The 22,380-nt window shown below is 35.6% G+C and overlaps 6 protein-coding genes across 6 annotated transcripts; 3 read left to right on the top strand and 3 right to left on the bottom strand.

Moving 5' to 3' along the window:
- Positions 1–251: 251 nt before the first annotated feature.
- Positions 252–3,937, top strand: LOC18015915. The gene is made up of 12 exons (XM_024155169.1): positions 252–654; positions 777–815; positions 905–1,020; positions 1,322–1,392; positions 1,516–1,808; positions 1,890–1,958; positions 2,055–2,137; positions 2,364–2,690; positions 2,774–2,880; positions 3,008–3,165; positions 3,250–3,446; positions 3,537–3,937. The coding sequence occupies exons 1-12, from the start codon at positions 265–267 to the stop codon at positions 3,796–3,798; spliced, it is 2,112 nt and encodes a 703-aa protein (XP_024010937.1). The 5' UTR covers positions 252–264; the 3' UTR covers positions 3,799–3,937.
- A 1,484-nt stretch (positions 3,938–5,421) lies between these two features.
- Positions 5,422–7,329, bottom strand: LOC18015913 (transcription initiation factor TFIID subunit 14b). Its single transcript, XM_006398176.2, has 6 exons — positions 7,029–7,329; positions 6,783–6,862; positions 6,330–6,551; positions 6,052–6,239; positions 5,852–5,973; positions 5,422–5,767 (listed from the first exon to the last, which is right to left on the bottom strand). The coding sequence occupies exons 1-6, from the start codon at positions 7,131–7,133 to the stop codon at positions 5,678–5,680; spliced, it is 807 nt and encodes a 268-aa protein (XP_006398239.1). The 5' UTR covers positions 7,134–7,329; the 3' UTR covers positions 5,422–5,677.
- A 1,811-nt stretch (positions 7,330–9,140) lies between these two features.
- On the bottom strand, positions 9,141–9,718 carry LOC112086433. The gene is made up of 2 exons (XM_024155352.1): positions 9,588–9,718; positions 9,141–9,477 (listed from the first exon to the last, which is right to left on the bottom strand). Exons 1-2 carry the CDS (start codon positions 9,716–9,718, stop codon positions 9,141–9,143), a joined length of 468 nt encoding a protein of 155 aa, XP_024011120.1.
- Positions 9,719–10,636: 918 nt separating this feature from the next.
- Positions 10,637–11,221, bottom strand: LOC112086432 (glutathione S-transferase T3-like). The gene has a single exon (XM_024155351.1). The coding sequence runs from the start codon at positions 11,219–11,221 to the stop codon at positions 10,637–10,639; it is 585 nt and encodes a 194-aa protein (XP_024011119.1).
- A 3,150-nt stretch (positions 11,222–14,371) lies between these two features.
- Positions 14,372–16,420, top strand: LOC18015912. Its single transcript, XM_006398175.2, has 4 exons — positions 14,372–14,666; positions 15,496–15,611; positions 15,713–15,797; positions 16,092–16,420. The coding sequence occupies exons 1-4, from the start codon at positions 14,436–14,438 to the stop codon at positions 16,179–16,181; spliced, it is 522 nt and encodes a 173-aa protein (XP_006398238.1). The 5' UTR covers positions 14,372–14,435; the 3' UTR covers positions 16,182–16,420.
- Positions 16,421–19,025: 2,605 nt separating this feature from the next.
- On the top strand, positions 19,026–20,701 carry LOC18015976 (myb family transcription factor PHL11). The gene is made up of 5 exons (XM_006398174.2): positions 19,026–19,187; positions 19,459–19,535; positions 19,689–19,755; positions 19,907–20,061; positions 20,185–20,701. The coding sequence occupies exons 1-5, from the start codon at positions 19,046–19,048 to the stop codon at positions 20,593–20,595; spliced, it is 852 nt and encodes a 283-aa protein (XP_006398237.2). The 5' UTR covers positions 19,026–19,045; the 3' UTR covers positions 20,596–20,701.
- The last annotated feature ends 1,679 nt before the right edge of the window (positions 20,702–22,380 follow it).

The following is a 22,380-nucleotide window of genomic DNA, read 5'->3' as shown; positions in this document are numbered from 1 at the left end:
TAATCAGATAATCAAAGAGAACTATCGGGGCCGCTATCTAAAAGATATAAGTTTGAAAGGACTTTAATGTAAATAATAATATATTTAAAGGTCAATTTGTTTATTTACGGCCCATTAGTCTGTCCGGGCTACAGCTACTGAAGTTTTCGGGTCGGGTCGGGTCGGGTCATTGCCAGTGGTATTGCCACTTCTGGCATTTTGATTTCTTCACTCTCTCGTTCTCAATTCTCACTCGCTGAGAGAGAGAGAGAGAGAGAGAGAGCGATGATGGATGAACAATACCTTGAGGAGTGGGATGAGGTATTTCTTCAGGAAGCCTTTAATGCCATGGACAAGGCGGCGACGCAATCACCGGCTCCTTCTGCTCCAGCGATTGTACCACCTCCGGCTCCGTCTCCGGCTCCGGCGACGATTTCGTCGTCTTTACCTCACCCTGTGCCTTTACAATCCGCGGGAAAACGAGGGAAAATTCCAGCTCGTGATCCTTTCCTCAGCTATTCTCCACCGAGAGTACTCTCTCAAAGAGTAAGCGGTTTCAGTGACGCGTTAGTGGATTGCCCCAACTCTTCGGTGGTTACTGTTCGACCAATCTCTCCGAGTTCTTCGACTCGTCGCTGTGATAGCGAGAAAGATCTCGAAATCGATCGGCTAAAGGTTAGGGTTTTGTTGATTATTGTCTCTGTGATCACCAAGATATTTTTTGCTACTTGTATGTATGTGTGTATGTATCTTTTGGTTTCTCATATATTGTTCTTTTGTGGTGTGTATGATAACAGAAGGAGCTGGGACGTGTCTCGAAGCAGCTACTGGATATGGTTTGTGCTTTCTGCTTAATTTTTGAATTTCTTTTTTAAGTCTTCGAAATGTTGAAAGATCTTTGATGGTTACTACCATATTGTTCCAGCAACAAGAATGCTCACAGCATATAAAGGGGAAAAACAAAGAGACACAGACGAAAAACTCGCATACTGAAACTAATGGGCGAGGTGATACAGTTCATGCTTCTAAGAGAACTAACTTGTGAGTAAATATTATTCTTTTGGATCCGTTTCTGAATTAGCATTGCCATTAAGTCTCTATTGTTGTAGAATATTGTGTGTTAGTGTCCAATCATTTGGAGTTTCTTGCATTCTCATCACTATGACAAACAGTTTAAGTAGTGAACCGCATTGCTGGAAGGTTAATTCGTTTGTCATGTTGAGTAACTGGGGTGCAAGCGAACATCTATGTTGCATGATCTACACATCCAATAGCTTGGTACTTTAATTCTCTCTTTTAGAAATCATTAATGATTGTCTAATGAAGAAGTCTTGTGAAACAGGGAACCAGATGTTGCAACTTCAGTAAATGATGGAGAGAACGGTTCAACAATGGCGGTAGATGATAAAAGAAGTATGTATTAGTAGATTATTGGCAGTAACCAGTTTGTAGATTTTGAAGTTTTGTTGTGTGGATTAAAAATTTCAGAACTTTTTGGGTTATTCTATTAATAATTTTTGCTTTGGCTTAAGTCAGGCTTCAAGACCACTGGTGTTCAGGCGGATCTGGCCAATCATGCTGACCTTTCAAAGAAACTGCTTGATATCTGGAGCACCTCACATTATCAAGATCCGAGGAAAAATCTAATATCAGAGTTGCTACAGGCTTGTTCAACAGATCTCCAGATTCTCTTCAGTTTTATGGAAATGAGTACGCCTCCCCAAGAAAAAGAAAAAGAAAAACAGGCAGTGAAATCCTCGTCGAATATGCAATCTTCCAAAGCATTAGAATCTGTAAAAGTTTATCAGTTGTACTCTGCTGTAACAAAGGTAAGGCTTTTTGCTCGAACATTATACTTTTTATAAATTATAGGTCATACTATATAATAAAACTGTCTATATCCGCTGCAGATCAGCTATGGGTTGGTAAATATGAAGACCTTGGTTGAACCACTACTTAATCTTTGTAAGGCGGAAAATGTAAGTTAGATTTAAGACATTATCTGCAATTTGTAGCATTTGGATCTCTTTTAGTTTCTCCCTTTTTGTGATTTTATTTATTCATTTGTTCTGCAGGCCATTCTTGTTTATAGATCTCTACATGTACTACATGTTCTGTTGGAACATATATGTGGTTTTGAAAAGAGATTTGAAGCCAGGTATCTACTCTCTCTATCTGCATTTAGTTTTCTAATTCTCGACAATGTTTCTTTGCTTTAAATTCTTTACGTTTGACATAAAGCATTGATTGTGATAAGTTGTTGTTTTCTTGATCCCTTATTATATGAAGTTACTAGTAAGTTCATAAAATAGGTTTTTGAGCTCTCATGACAAAACAAATAGTCTGTATATCATTCTTATGAACTTTGATTTGATTTTTTTCAGTGCTCTCTATACAGGTGAGGAGGCCAGCTCTAGTGAGGTCGCCGAAATTCACGAATACAAAGGTAGAAGGAAGACTAACTTGACCATTGGAGAGTCAGTTTACTCAAGTAATATCCCATTACAGGGAAGATCTGATGCGGAGTCAAGCAATAAGAGTCAAAGAGATAGTGATACAGCTCAGCCAAGTTGGGATCCAAACTGGCATTCTTTGTTTGAATTGATGAACCAAATATGTAGTAGAAGAACCGAAGCGAATGTGAAACTGGAAGCAGTGTCAATAATGAACATAATCGTGATGAGAACTGATGCTTTTACAGAGAGAGAAACGTAAGCACTCTAACCTTTTTTCTCTCTTTCTAGTCTGCTAACATCAGCACTCGTGTAACGGTAAAATTCTATTCATTGACCAGTTTTGTCTCGAAGGAAGTGTTTGGGAGCATTTCATTACTTTTAAGAAAGGAAGCTGGTTTACGTGTGCGGAAACAAGCTATTCATCTTTTCTACTTGCTGCTCAACTGTAAGTACCGAATTAGCTTGAAGTGTGCTATTTTATGATAAAACCATCTTTATGAAAGTTGCTCTTCTTTCTTCTCTAACCTATTATCTATCCCAAAGTATGACTTTTTATTATTTTCTGTTCATAGGCCCTAAACTACTAGCAAGATTTGATTCTCTTCAAGATGAGAAGAAGTCATCGGCTTCTGGAAACGTCACCGAAGGAATCCTCTTTGCTTTGGAAGCATTTGGTATGATCTTTGAAGGTCTAGCAGATTGTCTAACTTCTCCCAGAAAGACATCAGAGGTACGAAAAAACAAAACAAAGAGAATTTCTCATGTCAAGTAGAATTGGATTTAACAAAACTTTTTGTTTGATTTGAAATTTCAGGATCTGAATCTCTGTCGAAATGTCATAATGATCTTGGCTTTAGTAGCTTCTTCAGGAAACTCTGGCTATGAACTACTCTCCAATCACAAACTACCTCAAGACACCAACTTTTTAATGCTGATACTGCATCTGTTAGTAGCGGAAGTAGAGTCGGAATCAACAGAGTTCCACCCAAAAGCAGATTTTTTCAAAGCGAGGTGATAATTTTTACGGGTGATTAGTTCCAGGAACAGAGAGTTTGTGCTTACGGTTTAATCTGACGGACTTTAGTATTTTAACTGACACAGGACACTATTGATGAGAGAGATACTGATATTACTAAACAGGCTGGTCTCTGGCTCTTCAAGCTCATCTACTATTTTAAGGGAATTAACAAAGAGCAGAGACATGGCGAGTCTAACGGTTGATGCAGCGACAAGATTATCTCGTAAAAGAAACTTACTTGGACAACCAGAAAACAGTGTTCAGAGAATGAGGACATTGGAAATCACGGATTTAGCACGCATTTTCAAGAGACGGGTTTTCGCTTTCTTAGGTGACAATACTTGATAGACACGAATCTCATCATCGGTGTGTTGGTGAGAATTGAGTTTCCTTTTTTTGTGAGCATGTATATATCTGCCAATTTTGATTGAGGACGCAGCTTCCAATGATGAGACCCTCTTTTTATGCTATTAGATTTAATTATTCGCACTTTTTGACGAGACAACAATCACGAACTAGCCATATTCTGTAATACATAAAATATGGTGTAGCGTTGAGGAAATGTCCATCGGAATAGCTTTTGATTCTTAGAAATGTCTCTTTGTATTTACTGAAATCAATTGAAACTTACTTGTGTAACTGTGTAAATAACTCCGCTCTGAAAACTACTTAAACTGTAAAGTAGAAGAATAAAGGAGATTAGGAGAACAAGAGATGATGCTTGTGACCGAAGTTAGTAAAATATCCTCTGTGTTTTCTATATTTACCGAGAAAACCAGATGTTGGTTGCATCGGTTTGATAGGTTGATAGAGATATGACCTGGTTAAATAGAGTCATACGTTACACGGAAGTCAACAAAAATCAGAACGTGTTCTTTTTTAGACCATGATAATTAGATATTCATGAATTTATACGTCGTATATTTTCGTAAACATTGTTGAAAAGGAAAATTTATTTGACGTCCGATTGTCCGATCAAGACACGTCCGCCTCCATTCCATGATCCAACAGTCGAAAATGTTTCAGCCGACATATGAAGCTACACCAACGGTTGACCAGCCTCTCTAACAGACACACTCATCATAAAAATCTCAAATGTAATTCCATCCAAAGATCGAATTCATCATTTAAATGTCAAATATTGACTTTATTTATTATTTATATAATTGGTTCTATAATTGTTATATCAAAATATACTTTTAAACAACATTGACATGTCTTTATCAACCAAAACAAAACATGGTTATGTCTTGTCTATAAATAAAGCTCACCCTCCGGTAATGCCAATTCATTCTAAAGTAAGCTTCTTCTCTATTAGCACATTTTTCCTTTTTTTGGTTAAGTTCTTGATTAACATTTTCAGAAAAAAATAAAATAAAAAATGGCTCAATCTCTCTCTCTCTTTCTAGACGTCTCTCTTATTTTATCTCGAACACAATTCCACGGTGAGTATTTTTATTTTTCTCAATCCCATAATCAATATTTATAACATATAATCCAATAATACCATAATCAATGTCATGATGGTATTATTAATCTTTTAACGATTTAGATTATATTTTGTCAATATTTATAATAATGTTTTTGATATGATCGTAGAAAAGGATATTCAACGAAAATCTCAGAAGGAGAAGCTAAAGTGATGAGAGGGGAAGAGCTGAAGAAGATAACAAATACGAAAGCTGCGAAAACGAACGTAGAGAAGCCATCGTGGACACCAGACCCGAAAACCGGTTACTATAGACCAGATAACGGTTTGGTTAAGCTCCGGTCGGCCCTCGGAGTTGAATGAGAGAATCATTTAGTTAACGTATCCATCACGTTGTAGTTTGCGTCACAGTGATGGACTTTCTGTAAGGGCAACACAGATTAATATATATTTTTTTTTTTTCCAAAAAACCAAACTGAAGTTTCACTAGCAAACCGATTTACAAAATTTGAATTTGATTTCATTATTTACAAAACCGATAAAAAAACAGTTATATTAAAAAAAAACAGAACATCAACCAAACCGTGAAACGGATTGTACAATCCTGAAGAGAAACGAAGACTGGAACAGAGGAGGAGACCCTAAATACATTTTTCTCAACTAATCTTTTTTATGTTTATCAATACAAGAAAAAAAGGGAATTGTAAAATAACTCTACGCTAAATAATGATACACATTAAGGTTACAACAAAGCCATTCTCACACTCAATGCAAGAATGGCTACAGACTCAAGACTCACGGATCAGACCCTGTTTTGTTGATGGTCTGATTCTGTCCCTCTAGCAAACTTATTTGTCGCCTGAGTTTCGCAATATGAGCTTGAACCTGAAAAAACCGATTCAATTCATTAAAACGCACCAGAAAAAATGTAGATTTGACAAAAAAAATTCCAGTCTTTGGTTAAATTACCTGTTGACGAGCAGCAGCGAGCTGTAACAACTCATCTGCTTCAGAGAAGCTAGTGAACCACTGTCCCAAACTATGATCTTTAGTATCACCACGCTTCTTTTTACCACTATCTTCGACTTGCACTATCAACAAGAGGCAATTTTAAAGACATGATCAAACTAAAGAAGAAAGCAAAAGCTTTTAGGATCAGAACATCATACTAGGAGCAGGCAAGTTGTAACCGGAAGGTAATCTTGGAAACGTCAAAGCCGGGTGATTCTGAACTCTAGCTAAAAAGCTCTCAGAAGGATCAGGAAACACAATCTCGTCGTAAGATTCCACAACCACAGGCTTCTTCATTGTCAAAGGACCTGATTCATCTTCAGGGTATAACTTTAAATGATGATATCTGTTGCGTAGTTACCAAAAAACAACAATAACTCGTAAGACACTGTCCCAGCAACATGCTATAGAGAAGATTATCTATATGGGTGCTTACAAACTCAATGGCTTGTCACAGACGTCGCTGTGGAAATGCAATGTGATTGCAATTTCGAATTCTCCCCAACCAGATTCAGATACCTCGAATGGAGGCTCCTCGATAACTCTGGTCGGATTATTGAAACTAGAATGAAGCTGGAAAACCACTTTCTTTATTACAACACTGATATCTTCATTTGTTGCCCCACGAACATATACAGCCCATTTGTGAGATTGATACCTGGAGAAACATGAAAATGAAAGGGTATTGTCAAAATATAAACTTTTTAAAGTTTTCTTTTGGAATTAAGAACTTTTCGTTACTAGTCAAAAGATCTAAAACAGTAAACAATAAACCCAAATGGAAAATTTCAAAAGTACTTGACTTTGGAAAAAGTTACGAGTTTGGTTTTTTCATAACTCACTTAAAATAGATTCAAATCCCAAATTTAGCCTCTCAGAGAACACTTACTCGCTAGCCTTCTTGCCAAGCCAGAATGCTACATTACCATACACAAGTGGAACGCTTATTTCAATGTCTTTAAGCTTCTTCTGCAGATTAAACAAAGACATCACCAGACACAGAGAAAAAGAGATGATTTTTAGTATTCCTAAGCATTTGATCATGACCAATGCTGCAACAATTCTGATGATTTCTTCGTCCTCACACTGAAATTGCGAAACAAAATTCGAATTGGAATTAGAGAAATACACAGACCTTTTCATCGGATTTACTCATTTTGGTTCTCTGCGATTTGGAAGTGGATCCACTAATGTCAGGCTGATCTTGAGCTTGTTTCTTAGAAGACGAGCTACTCGTCATTACTTCTGGGAAATTAAGGATTTCATTCGGACCAAACTAAGGCTAAAGTTGGAGACTTCGGGGATTGCTGAAGCGAATTCAGTTCGGTTCGGTTATCTCCTCAGATATCTCGCCGATGGTTTCATAAAAAAACCGATCCAAACGGCGATCTCAACAAGACTATTTCTTTCGCCAATTTCGTTTAGGGTTTTTATTATTTCTCGGTTCAATTTTAGGTTTTTTTTTTTTAATTCTACGGCTAAATAATCCACTCATGTGTAAAGCCCAGTTCGTTATTTTTGGCGGACAGGCCCATTTCTTTATAATTCTTTTTGTAATGTGTTTTTTTTTTTTCGCCTACTTCTTTTTAGCGTGGTTCAGTTTTGTTTGATCACCCAATTTTTAGCTAATTTTTTGATATCATGTGGAGATGTGGAGTGAGTACATTACGTTCGTTTTGTAGTTGTTTTAGCTATGATATTGATAAGTTACAACAAAGATGACCGATTCCAACAAATAGTTCTGTTTGTATTATGGTTGTTGCTCAATAAAACAAATTTCAGCAATTAATTGTTAATTCAAAAACCTAAGATACTAAAAATTTTAGTTTTTTGTTACTGAGATATTTCTTTGAAGTGAAAAATTTAGCTGTTAATCAATAAAAACAATTTCAGCGGCAGTCAACGGAACGCCTTCTTTTTCACCGTCTTTTTTCTATGTAACAGAATTTCATTTCTTCCAAACTCCGGAGTCCAAAAAATCTCTATAGTCTCTAAATGTATCTTAAATATTTCAATATGTTACAAGACTCTCTAGACATTAACTTCTAAATAGACATGAAAACCAAAAAACCATGAAAATGCATGTAAATGTCAAGTCAATAATAAAATCCAAGATCAGCAGATTTTTCTTATTACACTACATAGAATTATCATAAATTGTCATTTCGATAAACTGTGCTAAAATTTGGTAACATGGTAGAGCGTAAAGTTAGAGCATGTCCAGTGGTGACTTCCATAGAGGAGTTCATCGGATTAAAAAAATATTATTTTGGGTTTGTGTGATTTAGGAACAACTTCATGTAAAATTGGGGTTTTAGTAATGAATCCCTAAATGGGATTCATCCCGATTAAAATAATAATTTTAATAATTAAAATAAAAAACATTTATGATAATAGAAAATACTAAATATTATACATAATCTTAAAACATACAATAATTCATTACACATAATCTTAAAAACATACAATATTTGAAATATAAAAAAAACTTAACCAAATTTAGTCTATATATTTTCGATTAAATCTTCTTTCAAGCGTTCATGTATTTGTCGGTCACGGACTTTGTTTCGTTTTGCCATCATCAAATTTAAGACATTTGTAGGCATACGCGTGGAATACGTCCTATCGACATTGGAATTTCTGCTTCCTTCTCCTTGTTCGAATTCTTCTAAATTGAATCGAATGTAGCCATGTCGTTCGTTTTCTACTATCATATTGTGTAATATGATAGAGACCTGCATAATCTTTCCAATTTTTTCTTTATCCCAAAAAAGAGCCAGATTTTTTATTATTGCGAATCTAGATTGCAGAACGCCAAAAGCCCGCTCCACATCTTTTCGGACGAATTCTTGAGTTTTTGCAAATAACCTATGTTTCTCTCCTTGAGGAAGATGAAATGATTGTATAAATGTAGCCCATTTCGGATAGATACCGTCAGTGAGATAATATGGCAAACGGTACTCGTTACCGTTTACCCAATATCTTACATTTGGAGCTCTCCCTTGCAAGATGTCATCAAAAACTGGTGAACGATCAAGAACGTTATTATCATTTAATGTACCTGGAGGTCCAAAAATTGCGTGTCATATCCAAAGATCGTGGGATGCTACGGCCTCTAAAACGATTGTCGGTTTTCCTGACCCCCGTGTATATTGTCCTCTCCATGCGGTCGGACAATTCTTCCACTCCTAATGCATACAATCAATGCTTCCTATCATCCCGGGAAAGCCCCGATCCTCTCCAATGTTCAATAACCGTTGAAGTCATCAGATGTGGGTCTTCTCAGATACTCATCTCCGAACAAGGATATTATGCCCTCAGTGAAATTCTCTAAGCATAGTAATGCTGTACTAGCCCTGAGCCGGAGATATTCGTCAACTGCATCAGCTGCCGTACCGTACGCCATTATACGAATAGCTGCCGTACACTTTTGTAGAGCGGATAAACCCAATCTTCCGATATCATTTCTTCTTTGTTGAAAGTACGGAACTTCATTGGAGAGGCAGTCAACAATACGCAGGAACAAGTCCTTGTTCATTCTAAAACGGCGGCGGAATATATGTGACGGATAAATTGCATCATCACTGAAATAATCGTTCCATAACCGCTTGTGACCTTCTTCTCGCTCTCTTTCAATAAATAGTTTCTTTTTTTTTTCCTTCTTTCAGCATGCTGGTTAACTATAGAATTGAACATGGCTTCAAACTTCTGATCGAACATCTCATCGAATTGATCATCAATTGCATCATCAAATGCATCATCTTGAAAATAATCATATGAATCATCATATGAATCATCATATCCATTGCTTGAAGATGCTGCCATTTTTTGTGTTTTTTTAAAAGTGGTAAGGAATGAAGAGATTTGAAAGTAAGAAAAGAACAACGTTTTTTGGAACTATGAATGAAAGCTTTGATAGCAAAGTGAAAGTTTGCAACTCTGAATGAAAAGAACAAAGAAAACCAAGAGGAAATGCTTTGATAGCAAAGTGAAACTCTGAATGAAAATATATATGTTGTGAGTCATATAAATACACGGCAGAAAGTTACAAGATGTGGCTAAAATGATAATTGAGAACATATGTCTACATTAGAACATAAAATAAGCGGTTACAATAGAATGGAGACAAAAGCTTTCCATGTGGTCACGGATCAAAAGTTTTCTTCCATGTGGTCACAGATCAAAAGCCAAGTTGTACTGGCCAAGTTGCAGTGACAGTACCTGAAAACAAAATAACGTCACGAGAATTAGACATATATGGCTGTGAAAAAACAACAAAGCAACACATAATAGACACTTTCAAATCCAAAAATCATATGTGAATACAACCCAAACCTTCATTATCTAAAAATCATACAATCCAAACCAAAGTGAATACAAACCTGATGAAGCAATAACATAGAAACTAGATCTAAAACAAAGTGAATAACAGAGTTCATACCCTAAAGATCGTACATAGCACAAATTAGCTTGTTCTTGAGTGCCATTTCAATCTCGGTTAGTGGTTCTTTCTTAGCCAAAAGATTCTCAAGAATCCTCTTGTCTCTTATCTTATCTTTCAACTCTAGATCCTTGACTTTCATTTCCCACATTGAAGAAAACTCTTTCATGTCCTTGTTGTCGGATTTACCACGACCTGACTATCTTGCATTGGCCTTCGGCGCCTTCACTCCAGGTGGACGACCCTCCACCACATCTTCATTCTCGCTTGCATGTATGGAGGTTGATAACTGAGCCGAGTCTTCAACCTTTCTTCTTTTTGTTGAAGCACCGTCTTGAATTTGCTACTTGTGCACCATTTCTGGTCGAACCGCAACTCTCTCCAGGCATGTTCCAGAGCAAACTTAATGGAGTAGTCGTTGAAAAAATCTCATGCGCCAGCTTCATCACGTCGTTCTCATTCTGACCACTTCGTTTCTCCTTCTGCGCAGCCGCATATGACCCTACAAACTTACACACCTGATCATTGATCCTTCCCCACCGCTGTTTACATTGAGACCACTCTCTTCTTGGCAACCCAACTAGATCTTCGTTGTTGTTGTAATACACCTGAATACGCTTCCAAAATGCTCCTGCTCGTTGTTCATTACCGACAATGGGGTCCTTGCTGGTGTTGAGCCACGAACTAATGAGGATCAAGTCTTCCTTAGGCGACCAGACTTTCCTCTTCAGAGCAGGTTCAGCAGGATCATCAGTTCCTTGTGTACTAAACACAGGAATATCTGATGATCCCAAGTCTATGGACGGTGAGTAAGAGTCAGTGTTGAACTGACTGTTTAGGAGGTTTACAAACCCTTCGGACTGTGTGAACGAGTTCTGAGAGGCCATAAAAATTGAAACGAGGTTGAACGAGTTTAGAAGAGAGTGCAAAAGTGAAACAAGAAGTTAAACAAGAGAGAGAGAGAATTAGATAACAAAAAGAGAAAATAGTGAACGAGAGTACAAGGTTTACAAAGATAATGGAAGGCGAGAAGGAATTGAAGGGAGTTATGAGAGGTTAAGATTGAAAAGAGTGTTAAAGAGAAAAGCGAGGTTAAGTGTGAAAAGAGAGTGCAAGAGTGTTAAAGAGAGAAGAGAGGTTAAGTGTGAAAAGAGAGAGTTAAAGAGAGTTAAATTTATTGGTGAGTGTTTTTTAAAATTATGGTTGAAAGTCTTTTCTGTGTATTTATGGCTAAGTGTCTTTTACGTGTATTGAATTAGTAGTTAGGTGTCTTTTTAAATGAGAATTCAAGTTCTCGATGAATTACTAAACATTGTCAAACAGGTTCGAACTACCAGTTAACACCAGACGTAAAACTATCCTGTCCTATCAAGCATTGATAACGAAAGTACAGTCCTAAAGCTAACATAAGAGGCGTAGCCAGTTTCAACAAGTAACCATACATTCAAGTTTCAAAAACCCTAACAGAGAACAACTTTACAAGCATTAAAGTTTGAAATGACTAACCTTCACAGGGTCGGTGCCATATGCCCTCAACTACCATTTCCGCAGAGTCCAAATATTCCTCACAAAAAAACAATACAAGATATAAGCCGAAATTAAGTACTAAATATAACATTAAGGAATGCATCAATGATGCCATTTCTAAATCCTAAAGATGTAAGCAGTAACTGCAATGACACAAACAAATAAGTCCTTCGAGATAGTGTCACCTCGGTTACGAAGCTCGTCCTTCAAAACCTTGACTTCCGACTGCAGCCTTGTTAGCTCTTCAGGGACGTCTCCTAAAAAGGGATCAACGGAGTGGACTCTACCCCAATGAACACTGCGGATGAGCTCATCCTACTTTTCTATCCTAGTGGCGAGGATTTCACATTGTTCGGTTACCGCGTGATCCCACCATTAGTGAATGTGGTCAAAGGTGCCCTACAACCATTAAAAACAGTTGGTTATTTGAAACATAATAATACAACTTCAAATAAAGAAATAGATGAATAACCAAGATAGAAATCATACCTCATCAATCCATTCCGGGCAAGAATAGTACTTGCGACCGGATGCGTCGGCTTGAAGCTTCACAATACGACCGCAGAAGCACTTCTCTGATATGCCGTAGGTAGCATCAGCGTATGCCCAGTACGGGACCTCTTCTTTAGAAGATCTGCTGCTGTAGGATGGCATAACCTGTCGATAAACAAAACATGATCAATAACAACATCATCATCGATAACTACTTAACATCGACAATGGCAAAAGGCAAGATGATCAAATCATCTAACATAAAACATACAAACGATAGATGGAAAGCACATATATCAAATAATATCACATATTAAAAACACCAAATCATATCACCTATATGAATCATCCTCGATAAAGCATCTAAACCTAAACCCGAATGATGCAACTCACATAAATCAAATCAAATCACATATTTGAACCAGCAAATCAAATTACATATATGAATGAGGCAAATGGAAAAAAAACAATAACCAATCGAATAAAAATTGAACAATTGAATCCACTCAACCATGCAAGCGACTTCGTGAGGTAAAGCACATGTATGTCATTGTACTAACTCAATTGCGACCCCAAAATAAAGGCATTCAAAATTTTCCCCAAATTTCTGAAAACCTTAATTTCATCGCATACAAATCCATCACATAATTCATCGACCATGCAATCCAGTCCGAAATAGAGTTAAACCGAAACAAAAACCATGTTTTCTATCCAAATTGAAACCCCCAAAAAAAAGCCCCCAAATTTTTCCCCAATCTCAAAAACCCTAATTTCGTCGATTTGAAATTCACGGAAATCAGTCAAATACAATATCCAAAATCGATTACGGGTATCAAAAAAGAGGCAAGCATCCGTTATCCACCCAAAATCCCCAAAAAAAAGACCGATTTTGGATTTCAAGTTTTTCCCCAAAATATACGAAACCCTAATCCTGCGAATTCGTAAAAAAAAAAACCGAGAACTGAAGAACAGAGGATTACCTGGACGATGAGACGGAAGCGCGATGCTATGATTACCAACCCACCAGAAACTTTCGCCGGTTTGCACAGAATCGAACGAATCGTCTTGAATCGCCGGAGAAGGGAACACGAGAGAGCAAAAATATCGGGGAAATAGAAATGAAATTTGGGTCAAACATTTTTTTTCCTCCCCCAAAATTATCTCAATTTTCCTTTAATCCCATACAGCCACGTGGATAAGAGGCAGATTCATCAGGTTCAACCGGTTCAACCGGATGAACCGATCCGTCGTAAATGAGCTTTTTTCATTTTTTTTATTCTGATTTGCATATGGTTTCGAGCCCAAAATAGGGGATGAACCCCTACTGGACATGTTCTTAAGTCTCATCTAAAAGTAATTTGAAGTCATTTTGATACCATGATTAGTTAGCCCAATTTGTTGACATAATTTATCTATCCAAGTCATTTTGATGTAGTGGTTATGCCATTCGCTATCCATTAGACTTGCAATTGAGTAAAGACATTTGGCGCAGTGAGAAAAATATACAATGATTTAATGAAAATTCAGGTATAATTATGTTCTAAAATTGATTAAAATAAAAAGGTTGGTTTCTTAGCTTCATTCTTCTCTCTTTTATAATCTGATTTTGCTTACAATGGTATCAGAGGAAGGTAAACCCAATTGTTAACCCAAAAAAGAATAACGAAATTTCATAATTCTGAATCACATTTATGTACAGAGGACCTCCACCGATTTGCTTTGTTTTTTAATGATAAAATTCATTTAAATTTCTTTACAAAGAGTTAGTTTTTTTTTTCAAAAACTTTGTTTTTAAAAGAGTTAGCCACTTCATTATTTAATTTATTTCTATTATAATTGATGCAAACACGTATATACTGTATTATTTTCTATGACAAACTTATAACGAAGTCAGAAAATTAAATTTGAATGATTGTGAAGTATAAGTTAAATTATTGATTAAGCGTAAAAGTAGACTTATCCTGATACCCAAACACTCCCTCATTCATTTCACAAAATCGCTGCTCCAAAACCCAAAACTCTCGATATCTCTCTTTACACAATCGAGATTTATCAAAAAAATTGTCTTCCTTGGAGACGACAATGCAGAGGTTCTGCACCAAGCTACGTTCCATTTCCGTCCAATCAAATCGAAATCTCTCTTTTATCGGTGCTCCTCACCGTCTGATTCACCATTCTCCGTCTTCTCCGATTTCTCAACTAACCCTAGGTTTCGCCACGACGAGCAAATGGAGCTTCGTTCCCGCCGCCGCGCGTAGCGGTGTCTCTCCGTTGAATGCTTGCTCCATGGGTTCTACTTTTGTTCCTCATCATGTAAGTTTCTAGTATTCGATACTCTCGTTCACTGTTTTGGTTAGTGAGAAACGAAACGAGAGCTTTCATTCACTTTTCGGTGTATTCGTTTTTTTTTTTTTGTGTGATTGAGAAAAATCGATCGAGGGAGGAAAAGATCTTACAAGCTATGTAGTTTGAATTGCTTCTTTAGAATCTACACTTTCGATTTGTTGGGTGAAGCTCTTGAATTTTTTGCGCTCTTTGTTTGCTCATTGGAAACAAAATCGCCCTGGCTCTGATTGTTGATTTAATTTAAACTTTCGATCTGTTGTGTGAAGTTCTTGAATTTTTGCGTTCAATCATGTGAAATAGAGCGTTCTGGCTCTGATTATGAGTTGAATTTACAATAGTGAAAGGGGTTATTTGTTCATAGTCACTCTCGCATTTTGATATCATCTTCTTTTAAGCCAACTGAAAATACACTCATGTATTCTTTGGAGTCTAAACATTTGATTTGGCATGTACATTTCTTAAATTTCGTGTCCCTTAAACAAAATTGTCCTGGCTCTGATTATGGATTATCTGCAATAAGCAAAGGGATTAAGTAGCTCTTGCATTTTTGATATCATGTTTTGTATCATCAGTACTAGTTGCTGCAAGTGTAACGTCACTCAGTCTCTTATATACACATGTATTTTTCAAATTTGTAGATGTGCCTGACCGGTTTCGGGTTTATAGGTGCATGAATCTGAAATAGCCATTTACAGTAAAGAAAGCAATGGTTTCTTCTAGTGTGCAACATCAATTTTGTATCTCTGATGGCTTATCTTGTTTTTCTACTTTCGACTTTGATCCTCTCTGCATTCAGTTTGTCCAAGTACGGAATATCAGTACCAAGGAAAAAATGGCAAAATGGAAGAAGAAGTGGAGACCTAGGACTCCAATCACATCAAAAGTCAAGAAAGTCAAGATAAAGTTTTATTCGTACGTTTCTGATCCCAAGATTTAGATATCATCATAGTGTTTTTGAGCGGAGAGTTTGTACATCTCTCTCAACAAGTATTTTTGTGGAATCTATATCTCAGGTCATACAAAGACAGGTTTAAACCACTCAATGACGGTACCATCCGTCGCTGGAAAGAAGGCAAGCGCCACAACGCACACTTGAAGGTAATATGAATCTCTGAATGTATTTGTTCTTTTGGCTAATCTCTCTGGAAGAACACAGTGTTGATCAGAACTTGGTTAGGTCTGATTTCTGATGACAGTGAAAGTAAGTTTAACATAGAAAATGTGAATGAGCTAGTTTTTTAACTTTGACTGCTTCGTTGATTCCTTCTTTTGGCTAGATAGAGACAATATTAGGTAAAGTTGTATTTACAATACCATCTCCATAGGTTTAATATCTTCCGAGTCAGGTTTATAGATGCTGAGAGTAACGTATGTATATATTACTTGATGCAGTCAAAGAAATCGAAGCGTAGATTGAGACAGCCTGGGCTAGTACCACCAGCATATGCCAAAGTCATGAAGAAACTCAATTTCTGCAATTGAGATATAGAGAAAGAAATAGTTCAATCACTCTTCCAATTTTTCAAGATATTTGCTCACCCCAAAGATTTAATCAAACTTTAGTTATTTTTGTTTGTTTGTTTCAGTTTTAACCTCTATGATCACCAAGTAATAAATTGGCATTTTGGTACTTTTCCTCAGGGTTTTAAAGTCTTGTGAAACTTTTTTTTTTATTTCTTCTCTTTTTGTTGAATGTACCGACTACCAGTTCATGAAGATTTTAATTGATTTTATCGAACAGGAAAAGAAAAAGGTTATTACAATATTTTTTTTTTTTTGTGTTTGGTCGACAAAGCACAAGGTTTTTGTTTTTGTTTTTGTCGTAAGCACAAGGTTAAAAACATGCTTGTTGACAAAAAAAAGTTAAAAACATGCTTCTACTTTTTTTTTCGACTAAAAACATGCTTCTACTTCTGAACATATTTAAACCGTAAAAGAGTCACACTTCCCATTTACTAACCAATTTATTGGTTTATGTACTTTCATTGAATTGAAAATTTAATAACTTTCTGTTATTAGACAACTAATTGTTTTCAAAAATTGGCAAATCTTAATACTGTGTGTCATTTTGTTTGATTGCGGTTCCTCGATTTGGTCCGGTTATAGAATATATGGTTTTAAACCGTACCAGATGTATAAAACAAAAGAATGGCATGGAATCTCTCCTCTCGAAACGATCGTCGATGATCCACGTGTAATATGAGTGGGTCCCAATCCAATAAACGTAAAGACAAAAGACAAAAGAGCCAGTCCACGTGTTTCTAAGTAATTTACCATTATATCCCCACCGTCGAACATGTGATTTCCAGATTATTCTATTCTCCTTGTCCACCGGCGAATATTCCACGCTGGCAGTCTACGTGACATGCTCGCCCCATGCACTTTCTTTTCGTAAAACTTCTCTTTTTCAAATTCTTAATTTTTAATACCACTGGAATTGTTATTTTTTTTATTAAATTATTTATAACGAATAATAAGGTTTTATGTCGCTCTCGTTGGAGAGGCTTGACGCCGCTCAACATGTATTGCTCCTTGACGTATGAAACGATTACTTCATTTTCTTTGTCAACAACAGAAATGATTTATTTATTTACATCTACTTTTCGTTGATAATATGGGCACTATTCTTACCGATAAGTAAGATCCCACATCATTAAGATCCGAATCTGAAGGACCTAAACCTCTGTCACTAATCACTATAGAGTAAGATCCCACATCATTCAACCAAATTGACTCATACTAAAACGATTTATTAACCAAAAAACGATGTTTTAATGGAGAAGAACTATATATCGATTTGACGATTTATGATCTTGAAAGGTTTTTTTACTGCTTATTCAGATACAAGGGACGTGTAAATAGTAGTAATTAATGATTTGGCTGAACTATTTTATTCTTTAAAACTCCAAAATCCGATTCATATATCCGACAACACGTAAGATATAAATCTGTATGATGCCTAAAGGCCCTAAACAAAGGACCAACATGGAGAGAGATTTGATTGTATGGGAATGAGACAAAAACTTTAGTCATATGTTACTGGATTTTTAAATTCCTAAGTCTAACATTTTATTATTCAAATTTTATTAAATCATAATTCGATAAAACTATATTCTTCGGACATTACAATCTAGTAGTAGTAAACAAATATGCATGATGCGGGCCATGTTCCTCTCTGCCATGTTACGTTTCTAAATAAAAATATTTATATATGTTTGTGTACGCATTCATCTAATCTTACTCATATGCATTTTAGAAAAAAATACTAATTTTGAGTTTTTCGAGTTCGAGCATTTGTCAAGATCAACAAAAAAATTCTGCAAGAACATTAGATATGAATAATGATCGGTCTCCCAAAATCTATAGTAAAGAAAGGGTTAAAGGGAAATATATTAATTAAGAAATCACTATAATTGGCTAATTGCTAAACAAGAGTCGTTGAAGTTAAGTAAAATCACTTTATACCGTATGTGTCAATGTTAACCGTAAATATATTCTCCCGACCACATTGAACACACACGCACCAATCACTTACAGTATTTAGCGTAGACAGATAAACTGCACTATTCACACTATTTTTCTTTAGAACCATTCGAAATCTTATGAAATAGAGTATTTAAATTTTGAAAATGAATTAACGAAATCTTAGGATTTTTTTTTTTTAAATCGAGATGAAAAGAAAATATTGTATATTGTATTTATACGCCGTCTCGTAGCCGCTGGCCACTTCCACGGCGGAAAAGCGGCCGGCAAATTTACGTCAGAGCAAAAACAGAAAATGGTAAGTAGTTTTTTAAATATCATATAATTTCTCTCTTTCAGAAATATATAATTATAATTTCTGTTGTTATATATAAATAAGTCAGAAATATAAATAAAATATAGTATTTTAAAAGCGAAGGTTGACGTTAGATGACGAAGCATATGTCTCCACTTCTCCTCCTCCACCATCATCACCGCGACGACTTTTTATTTCTTTCTCTTTCTTTCTTTGTTTGTCATCTTCTCTCTCAGATCTTTCTGAAAAAGTTTTTTCCGATCTCTTTCTTCATAACCTACTCTCTCTTTTTCTCTCGTCCTCTTGTCGCCGATTATCAGCAATTTCTCTTACTCGCATTCCCGTCTCTGAACAAATTCGAGTTTCTCCCTCTTCAGATTTTCCTCCTCCGACAAAAAAAATCTGACCTCAATCACCATTTTTCTAAAAAATCTTCAAAAGTTTCGCTTTTTCCTCCTCGGAAGAGAAAAATTCGAAGTTAGATTCTTTCTGCGTTCCGCCGTCGATTTTCCCGCCAATTATTTGTTTTTGATCGGAGAAGAGAAATAAAAATTAATTAATTAAAAAAATGGAGAGAGTGAATCTGGGTGGTTTAGGGTACGAAAATGGTGGAGTGATGTTAACAAGAGATCCTAAGCCGAGGCTGAGATGGACGGCCGATCTCCACGATCGCTTCGTCGACGCCGTCGCTAAGCTCGGTGGCGCAGACAGTAAGCTCCTCTTCCTCCTCCTTCTTCAATTAAGATAACCGTTTCACAATATGACGCCGGTTTATTCCGGTTTGGTTGGTTGGTTAAGTTAATACCAATGTATGTATATCTCATCGTTTCTGATACAGATTCAGTTGAATATACAGAATGAGAAAATTTCTCTCTGAAATTCATAGCTTAATGAAATTAATCTGAAATTGGTACATTAAATTCAACCCTTAATGTACTATTCCGGTTGCTTAATGACATTTGTTCTTGGTTTGATGTACAGAAGCAACTCCTAAGTCGGTTTTGAAGCTAATGGGATTAAAAGGCTTAACATTGTACCATCTTAAGAGCCATTTACAGGTTCAATTTCCATTCACATACACACATGTATAAGATATATATATATATATATATATATACGAAATTTGAATTTATATAATAATGTATACTGTTCTACAATGATTATGCCTTTTTTTAAAAACATAATTCCCTGTGATGTATTTGAATGTGTAGAAGTATAGACTTGGTCAACAACAAGGGAAGAAACAAAATCGAGCAGAACGAAACAAGGAAAATGCTGGTATGTGTGTGTATGATCATAAATCAATGACACAATAATTAGATATGATTCAGAATATATGGGAGTTGATACATGTGTTGGATCTAAAGAATTATATATGTAGTAGACATTTGAGAAACCAAAAATTAATTTTTATTTATTTCTGTGACAGGAAGTTCATATGTGCATTTTGATAATTGTTCTCAAGGAGGAATCTCGAATGAATCAAGATTTGATAGCCATCACAGAAAAACCGGGAATGTACCTTTTGCAGATACATTGAGACATCAGGTCGATGCGCAACAGCGGTTTCAAGAACAGCTCGAGGTAAACAAGAAAAGGGACAATTTTTTCTTTGTTCTCTTGAAACAATCAAGAAAAGCTATTTGAATCGAGTGTTTTTTTTTTTTTTTTTTTTTTTTTTTTTTTTTTTCTTGCGGTTGATTATAGGTGCAAAAGAAGCTGCAGATGAGAATGGAAGCACAAGGAAAGTATTTATTAACATTACTAGAGAAAGCACAGAAGAGCATACCGTGTGGTAATGGAGTTGAAACAGAGAAGGGTCAATTCTCGAATTTCAGTCTCGCACTTTCAGGGCTTGTAGGAGATGATGAGCTTAAGAGCGAAAAGTCAGGTTTGATTACCGATATCTCACACCTTAATGGTGGTGGTGATTTGTCTGAAGAATTTCGATTATGTGGAGAAAGAGAGAAAGAAGACCAAACAGGAGATGCAGGTGTTAAACCGGAATCCGGGTTTGTGCATTTTGATTTGAACTCCAAAAGTGGGTATGATCTGCTGAAATCTGGGAACTTTGGGATTGAAATGAAGCCAAATGTGATTGCAGATAGACATCAATAGGTCAAAAGAGACGCTTTCTTTAATTTGTTTTTTCCTTTTTTTTTGTATTGTTGTTCTTATAGAATGTTACACATTGGCTTCATGATCCGTGGTATAAGAAGTAAATACAAAATACCTGTTGTTTTTTTTTTTTTACTAATTAAATAAGTTATATTAGCTCAGTGGTATTGCGTTTATTAGTCGAGATTGTGTATATCTAGTCAATAGTAATTTGCTTAACTGAAGTGAAAATGCACAATATATCATTATTATCTTAAGTTAAGCTAATGATCAGGTGAGAAGGGTAGAGAGCTTCTTCCAATGTATATAGAAGCCATTTAAATTTATAAACATTGAAAACAAATATATGAAAATTTATGAAGTAGACATTAGATCTGCATGTATCTATTAATTATGATAATCTGTTGAAAAAACGAAACTAATACAATGAGTTAAGTTCTTATTATTATTACAACAAACTCAAACTATTCTATTGTAGCAACGTTTTGAATGACGAAACAAACGACAAATTGATCATTATATATGATTGATCCATGATGTTAAATTATGATCATCGTAGATGCACTAATTCTTCTTAATTATTATGATGTGCTCAGAGCATATGATCGCTTCCCAGCCAGGCGAGAGAGGCGACCGCCACGAGCATTCACTCTAAAGAGTTTAGAGTTATATTTTTTGCGGTATCATGGTATATTTTTTGTTAAGAAAAAAAATTTAGAGATCAAGCTCTAATTTCTCTCGAGTCCAAACTTGAATCATTCCAAGAGTATGAACAAACTTTTGGGTTTTTGTTTGATATAAAAAAACTAAGATCTGCCAGCAATGATAGTTTGAAGAGATTATGTGCGAATTTGAAGGTTTCTTTAAAGAATGGTACACATTCAGACATAGATGGTGATGATCTCTTTATGGAACTGAAAATTCTTCGAGTATCAATACCAGATGATATTCATAAGCCTATTGAAGTGTTTGATTTTTTTTTTTAAAAATAGTAAATTGTTGTCAAAATACAGAAATTGCTTATCGTATATTGTTGACCATTCTGGTATCGGTTGCCACTAATGAAAGAAGTTTCTTGAAGTTTCTTGAAGTTGAAGCTGATAAGGAATTATTAGCGTTCTACTATGTCACAAAAGCTATTGAATGAGTTAGCTTTGTTATCAATTGAGATAATTATGGTTGAAAAACTCGATTACGAAAGTTTAATGAACGATTTTACACGGAAAAATGCAAAAAGATCTATATTTCAGCAATAAACTATATGTTTTATTGGATTTTTTTATTTTTTTACAAACTGTTTATGGAGTTTGATTTTTTATGAAGTTTTTGTTTCTTTTTTTTTAAAATTTTTTTATTAAAAAATATATAAAAAAACATATTAAAAAAATTAGACGCGGGCATCAAAACTGATCGGTCTGCACTGCGCTTAAGAGGAGGAAGCCTTCCATCTTGGCAGTTCTTGTCTTACCTTGGCTTTTCATCATCATGATATCTTTATTTTGTTCTGTCATGTCTTTTACAGGAATCTTCCTTTCCACGATGCTTTCCTTCTTTGCAGTGCATCCCTTCCATGATATTATTGAACTCGAGTTAAGGCTTCTTTAAATTTATATAAAAACAATTTGAAAATTCTCTCTAAATTCATAGTTTGCTTTGTGTTACTCTTCTTCTTTCCATGATCCTTTTTTTTTAGTTTCTTTTTGGGTTTAAAACAAGGGAGGAAAATGAATTGAAGTTTTCAGAAACATATATGTTGAATTGAAGAAGTTTTTTGAGTTTTTGATA

Source organism: Eutrema salsugineum, unplaced genomic scaffold, assembly GCF_000478725.1.
Source record: "Eutrema salsugineum unplaced genomic scaffold, Eutsalg1_0 scaffold_20, whole genome shotgun sequence".
NCBI lineage: Eukaryota > Viridiplantae > Streptophyta > Magnoliopsida > Brassicales > Brassicaceae > Eutrema > Eutrema salsugineum.
The sequence above is the reverse complement of the archived record's forward strand: the minus strand, read 5'-3'. Positions and strand labels throughout refer to the sequence as shown.